Below are 7,705 nucleotides of genomic sequence, written 5' to 3' on the forward strand. Positions count from 1 at the left end.
AGGGCAAAAGCAATAATGTTGGCAGCACCACTGATCAACAGCAACATATGTGGACTTACAAATGCTTTTGTTAAATGTCTCATCTGTGTTAAGACATTAAATGAAGTACAATAGTTATAGTAATTATTTATGGACATTTAAAATCAAGGAGATAGAACTTCAGGATATTATGCAATATTAAATAATAATTTAAATGAAAAGTTTTAATATTAGAATGAGATAAGATTGAGATCTAATTAATCTTTATTCATTCATTTAATTATGACACTATATTAACCTGATTTTTTTTTTAATCACAAAGTAAAGCTCAAAGCTGGTCCATGTGAAGTTTATCACTTCATTTCACCATTCTTAACCCTTTCTTCCTACCCAATTAGTATTTTGGTAGATATCTGTGATAAGACAAAAACAATATCAGTTATTTGGCAAAGGAAGTAAGTAATTTGCGGAATATATGGTTGTGTACAGAATTATACTCGGGAAGAAATACCAGTATTTTATTCATAAAGTTAAACAAATGAGATCAGTTTGAAAAGTTAAGTGCAACTTTATTAAAAACATAGAAGCATAGTTTGATGGCATGTGGAAATATTACTCATATTTATATTGTAAATATTAAATTATATATCTATTGAAAGCTTAGTATGTATTTTAAATAGAAACAATATTGTTAGTTTTAAAGCTTTGTAATACAGCAAGTCTCAACATGTGAGGAAATTACTACACAATTCTGGATATTAAGAATTTCTTTTGGGACCTAGAAATTTGCCTATGAATCTTTTCATGGCATTTTTAATCTCTTTATTTCTCAGTGTATAAATGGTTGGATTTAGGAGAGGAGTAATAACAGAGTAAAACACAGCAAGAAATTTGTCAAACCAGGTGATGCTGAGAGGCCACACATAGATGAAAATACAGGGTACAAAAAAGATCATCACTACAGTGATGTGGGCACTGCAAGTGGACAAAGCCTTAGATGCTCCAGCTTTAGAGCTCTTGCTAACAGTGACAAGGATGTAGGTATATGATATAAGCAAGAGACTAAAGCAAGTTACAACCACAACCCCACATTCAGCATTCATTAAAGTATTTAAATTATGGGAATCCATGCAGGCTAGCTTGATTATAAGTGGCATGTCACAAAAGAAACTGTCTATTTCCTTGGGACCACAAAAAGGCAGATGCACAAACACTACCAAGTAACTTATACCATGTATAAATCCAATTGTCCAAGAAGTCAACACCAACCCAGTGCACCTCTTCAGGTTCATGATGGTGAAGTAGTGGAGTGGTTTGCAGATGGCTACATAGCGGTCATAAGCCATTACCACCAACAGTATCATCTCTCCTCCAGCAATGCAATGGGTAAAAAAGACCTGGGACATGCATCCTGCAAAGGAAATGGTCTTGTTTTCCCTGAGAAAATCTGTGATCATCTTAGGAGTGATGTTTGAGGAAAGACACATATCAACAAAGGACAAGTTGGCCAACAAGAAGTACATGGGAGAATGCAGATGGGGGTCAGTGGTTATTAAGGTCAGGATGACAATATTTCCAGACACAATGAACAGATAAAGCATCAGAAATATCACAAACAGTAAGACCTGAATATTTTTTGAGTGGGAAAGTCCCTGGAGTATAAATTCTGACACAACAGACCGGTTGCCTCCATCCATTATATTCAGATTGTCCTCAGATATAAACTGCAAAGAAAGAAAGATTATCAATCAACGGAAGATATGGGATAAGGTACTTCCTTTGTAGAAGTCGACATTTGTGTTGAAACTTGGTGGATAGAAATGCATAAAATAAAGAGAAATCAAAACCAAACATGAGTGACATTGTTTCCCCAGGTAAAGTTCATGAACCAAGAGCAAGTCCCCAAGAAAAGAAGCATCAGGTGAGACTGTTATACACATTGTCTATCAGGAAATACTTCTTATAGGCGAAAAATGAGGAGAGAAAGACAGCAATGTGAAAACAAAAAATGTGTGGCTTCTTTTGTTTTTGTTTTTTGTTTGTTTCAAGACAGGGTTTCTCTGTGTAGTTCTGGCTGTCTTGGAACTCACTCTGTAGACCAGGCTGGCCTCGACCCAGAAATCCACCTGCCTCTGTCTTCCAAGTGCTGGGATTAAAGGCATGCACCACCACCGCCTGAATATGTGGTTTCTTAAATAAATGGTCTCAGTTAGTAGCAATCATGATATTCTACAACAAAAATGAGTTTTAAACTCAAAAATGTGTGGGGAATTGCATTGTAGTTCAGTACAAATAGTCACACAGGATGAGCCCATTTTTGAAAGCATGTTTAATGATTTTCTTGAGCATTAGTAAAAACAAAATCCATGACATCAATAAATTAAAATTTTAGTTTAAATCTCTAATGCACATGTTGTGAAAACTTTAGTGGAATGCATTACATATAAGACATGCACAGATACCAAATTGAAACATCAAACTATGTTTACACTTATTTATTAACAAGTATACATCATCAAATTTATTTATTTAACTAAACTGATTAAAAATTGCCAATGCAAATACCTATTGGAGTAGATTTACAGAGAACAAAGCAACCCATATTCAAACCTCAGCTCTAAACGTCACATTTAGTTAAAACTTAGCACTAAAATATGTAGATCTCAAGTCGCATCAACAACTTTTTATCTTACAACCACAAGATATTGAGAACTAGACTTTTAGGTATTGTAGTTTCTTGATATGAGTTATATATCATCTATACTCAAGGCATCATAAGTGTATGTTTTCATTTTCTTACTTATCTACTGATCATCTATGTTGTTTTAAAGAATAACATAAATTACATAAACCTGTAAACATAGCTATTCTTTGACTCCCAGCTTCTGATGTGTGTGAAATTATCCATCCAGTGAGCAGCAATTTTTCACCTCAAAGCACAGGCAAAGTGCTTCTACTGATCGAATGGACAGTACTCAAGCTGGATGGTGGATAATCATTCTCTATTTTCTCCTCCACTTTGTAATTCTCTTGATGATTTTCAGCTTGTAGGTCTTATCATCTTTGATTCTTTGATTTCTCTAGGTTAGGGGAATCATCAGGAAACAATGAGATCCCTGACATTATCTTTACAATTATTTTACATCCCTATTTTGTAAGGGTGCTGAAGGTAGAGTAAAAATGAAAACAAGTCCAATAACAACAATAACAATAGAAGCAAACAAGTAAATGAAACCAAGAACATTCTGAAGGCATCAGGTAACACAACCATCTGCTATATGCATGGCAGCAGATAAGTGAATGCATGCACTTTTCAGAGATTTACCAAATATATAAGGATACCCTGATTATACAAAAAAGGGTTCCTGTTCCTTGACAGTTTGATTTTTCAATAGGATAGTTTCTAACAAACCTAAATTTTCCAGGATTGCGTTTTTTGTTTTGTTTTAGTTATTTCTTTTATGTTTTGAAATTAAAATATAAGTACATAATTTCACCTTCCCTTTCTTCCCAACAAATCACTCATTAGACATCCTCCATCCCCTCTTTCAAATTCATGGCCTCTTTTTTCAGTGATTTTTAAGTGCATACATATATATTCATATACATATTTATTCTAAAGTATAACTTGATCAGTCTCCATAATGTCACTTGTATATACAAGTTGAAAGGACAAATCATTTAATATTGAATAATATATTTAATTGCTTGTTCTGAGTAAGACAATTTCTCCAGCCCTCAGCATATCTTTGTTACCTTTCTTCTTTGTGTAGGGATGAGACTTATTGCACTTTCCCTTGTGCTCTTTATCACCTTTTCTGTTACTATGTTTGTTCTGCACAAGTTTAGAAAGTGATGATAGAACTGTGCCTCAAATGAAAAGAATTACTATTTAAGAAAGCAAGTACACTTCTTCCCAAAGCTGTGTCAGACTATCCTTTTCATTGAAAAGTAGAACAAAGTCTCATGTACTATGAACATAGCACACTATTGGATTATACATCTATGGATGTAAAATATGCTATGTCTGCTTTGTGACACATTCTGGTGACCATCGTTTATCAGTTGTTTTAATGATGATACTCACAATGTTTTGCCTTCAGGTGATAACTTAAATGTTAGCAAAAAATGGAGCCATGTACTACAATAGCTTAAAAAGATGTTACATAGTTAATGTATTAATATATAGTAAAGATACAGAAGAAAATATACACATGCGAATCAGACCTTTCTAGTCTCCAGTATACTGTTATCCATGAATTCACTCCTTATACTATAGTTTACAGTGTTGGTTATAGGAAATGAGTCTGTTCAAATGAGCTCTGTGTAATATATAGTTATAAAAACAGACTATATATATATATATGTGTATATATATATATATATATATATCATTTACATGTATGACAATATATGTCATACATATGTTAACACAAATATTTGCTATAAAGATGATGTTTGTTTGTGTGAATTTTCTTTAAAATACTTACTACTTATACTTTTCTTAAGTTCCTATATACCTGTTCAGTAACTATGAGATATGCTGCTGTGAAAGGCATATTTGAGGTGCATATTGATTGTTAGGAACATAATAATCACTTTGTCCTTCTCTTCTCTTGCCCAGGCGCTCTCAGTATTTTACTAGACATAATAAAAAACTATAATCTATTAAAGTGCTCTGTAATTTTTGCCTTTACCTAAGTGTTAATTCCAATTTTGGTTTTATATTAACAGATATTAATGAAGGGAAACAAACTGAATTATCTGGTTTGCAGTCTACAAACAATTTTCTTTTATGTGTAATTTTTTCTATATTTATTGGTCTTTTATCAAAGTGCCAAACAAGATACGAATCTAAGTATTAATATTTAGGTACTTGTGGATGTAGCCATATTTACCAAACTTAGTAGATACCAAGTGATAGATACTTATGACTTATAAAGTGATGTTTTTGGTAGCTTCTAATGAACTACTTTGCCAGAAGATTAGTTGTTGTTGGGGTTGTGACTGTTTTGTTTGTACAGTGTTAGGGTGATTTTACTAGAAAATATGCTTTTAATTGCAGTAGAATTACGTCACTTTCCCCTTCCTTTTCCTTTCTTAAATATCTCTTACCTACACTCCTTAAAGTATTCCAGTCCCACCCTCAAGTTGATAGCCTTTTTCTTTGTATATTTTATTACGTATATATGTGTGTAGTTTTACATACCATACACACACACACACACAAACACACACACACACACACACACACACACACACACACACACACACACACACACACACACACACAAACCTATTGAGCCAGACTTTCTTATTATATACAAATTCAGGTCTAACCACATTTCGCAACAAATTAGAGGGCTCATTCCTGTCATGTTATTCCTCCTTTCCTGTGGAGACTAGCTTTCAGGTACTTACAATCTGCATTATAAAGTACCCATTTATGTCTCTTCTCACTTGAATTGCTATCATTTTTACTATTTATATAATTAAAGTTATCTTATATCTTATTCACTCTGAATTAAAATATATTTTATTTAAGTTGAAGGGGATATTTTACAATGCTAGCTAAATACTGCTTTAATGGTTTATCTGATAAAGAATGATGATCATCTAATACAGACATAAAGACTCATGGAATGGGACAGGTGTAGAAAACACATAAATTGAACTCTAAAGATGTTTAAAAAAAAAAAACAAGCAATTCTCAGCCAACCATATACTGAATTGGTAAAAAGTAATATCTAGAACCATTTTAAGAATTTCCTAACAGAATAATATCAGAGAAATTACTTACAAAAATCACAATTTTCCTGTGGGTCAGACTGTCTTCCCATCTGATGGGTACTTATGAAGACATTGATGTTGTGTAAAGAGTTTTCCCCTCAGCCTGACTTATCTTCCTTCCTGCAAATGTCCCATGGGTGTCCAATATCACCTATTCTTTATACTGAACAAAAAACCCTTGAAAATAATTATCTTGGACACCTCCTGGGGATTTCTCTGCTAAGAGTGTTAATTATTTATGAGAATAGAAAGAGTGACATGTAAATACACATAGTAATAATCACAGCATTGATAATGTTAGTCAACCTTTCAAAACTATTCTTTTCATTAATAAGGAAGAAAGAGAAGTTTGCTGCTGCCTGATCTTTTGCTATATGTATTTAATCAAAGTGACTCCAAACATTTTATACTTATATGACCAATTATTAAAAGTGTGAAATATTACAAAAAATAAAACAAAAATCAAAAATACTGTGAACATAATACTGTAATGCATGCAATCTGGGTCAAATCTTGGTCACATAACTGATGAATTTGACTGTGCTCTGTAATTTTATGTGATATTTGCATGATTGAATTTGCCATCAAGTTACTTAAACCCATAAAGTTGTTGAAAATTATTTTTTATATAATCTATAGTTATGTACATGTAGTCTACAGTTATTGTGTATGTGTGTGTGAATTTGTGCCATACTATATATATATAGGGGGAGGTCATAGGGTCACTGTGTCAATTCTCTCCTTCTACCTTCCTGAATTTCCTAGGAGTTGAACTTAGATTGTCAGAATTCCACAGCAAACACCTTTATTCTCAGAGACATTTTTCCTCCATCTTCGTTAAGTAAGTTTTATAAAGAAGACATTGATGCACCTCTCAAACATGCTTATTTTAATTTTAGATTTAAACCATCTAAGAAATGCAGGTAAAAATTGTCGTGTATAGAAAATTAGGGAAATGGTAGAACTCTAATTCAAAGATTGGCTTCATTCTGCCTGTGTACTGGGTGCAGGGCTGAATATAAAAAGTAATTGACTAATGTTTGACTGTGGGTGTCTGTATCTTATCTAATCAGTTGCTGAAGGAAGTCTTTCTGACGATGATTTGGCTTATAACTGCTCTATGAGTGTAGCAGAATATCATAAGGAAGTATATCATTCATTCACTTTGTTGTTGTTAATCATATCTAGATCTGCTGGTAGTCTCTGAGCCATCCTGCTTGTTTTTGTTTTTGTTTTGTTTTGTTTTGTTTTGTTTTGTTTTTGTTTTTGTTTTTGTTTTTGTTTTTTCCGATCTAGGCAGTACTTGGCATAGGCTCCATCCATCTAGTGGCTTGTGTCTCAAGTTAGATAGAGCTCAGAAAACCAAACACAGGAGGAAGAGAAAAGAGTGTAGAGGCATGTGAAATTCCAGAACAAGGCCCTCAGAATCAACTAAGCAGAGCTATTAGTGAATCACAGAGACTTGAACTGCCAATTGCTTAGCCTTCATGGGTAGGCAGTAGGCCCTCAGCATACATGTTGTGGTTGTTGCTTGAGTTTCTGTTATACTCCTAATAGTGCAAGTAGGGATGTCTCTGATTCTATTGCCTGCTCTTGGGACCTTTTTGTCTTCTACTGGCTTGCTTCATCCAGCCCTTTTGTTTGTTTGTTTGTTTGTTTGTTTATGGTTTTTAAAATCATTTTATTTGCTTATATTTCAAATGTTATCCCCCTTCTGGGTCCCCACACACACAAACACCCATTTCTCTCCCCTTTGTCTTGAGGAGGGTGCTCTCCCACCCACTCGCCTACTCCTGCCCCACAGCCCTAGTGTTCCCCTACACTGGGGCATCAAGCCTTCACAGGATCAAGGGGCTCCCCTCCCTTTGATGTCAGATAAGGCAATCCTCTGCTACATATACAGCTGGAGCCAGGTGCATTCTTTGGTTGGGGGTTT

General features: G+C 34.0%; 1 protein-coding gene across 1 annotated transcript; it reads right to left on the bottom strand.

The window, feature by feature from the left end:
• Nucleotides 1-737: 737 nt before the first annotated feature.
• On the bottom strand, nucleotides 738-1,676 carry Olfr1295 (olfactory receptor 1295). Its single transcript, NM_146403.1, has one exon. It carries the CDS (start codon nucleotides 1,674-1,676, stop codon nucleotides 738-740), a length of 939 nt encoding a protein of 312 aa, NP_666515.1.
• Between the last annotated feature and the right edge of the window lie 6,029 nt (nucleotides 1,677-7,705).

The sequence above is a fragment of the Mus musculus genome, chromosome 2, assembly GCF_000001635.26.
Source record: "Mus musculus strain C57BL/6J chromosome 2, GRCm38.p6 C57BL/6J".
Lineage (NCBI taxonomy): Eukaryota > Metazoa > Chordata > Mammalia > Rodentia > Muridae > Mus > Mus musculus.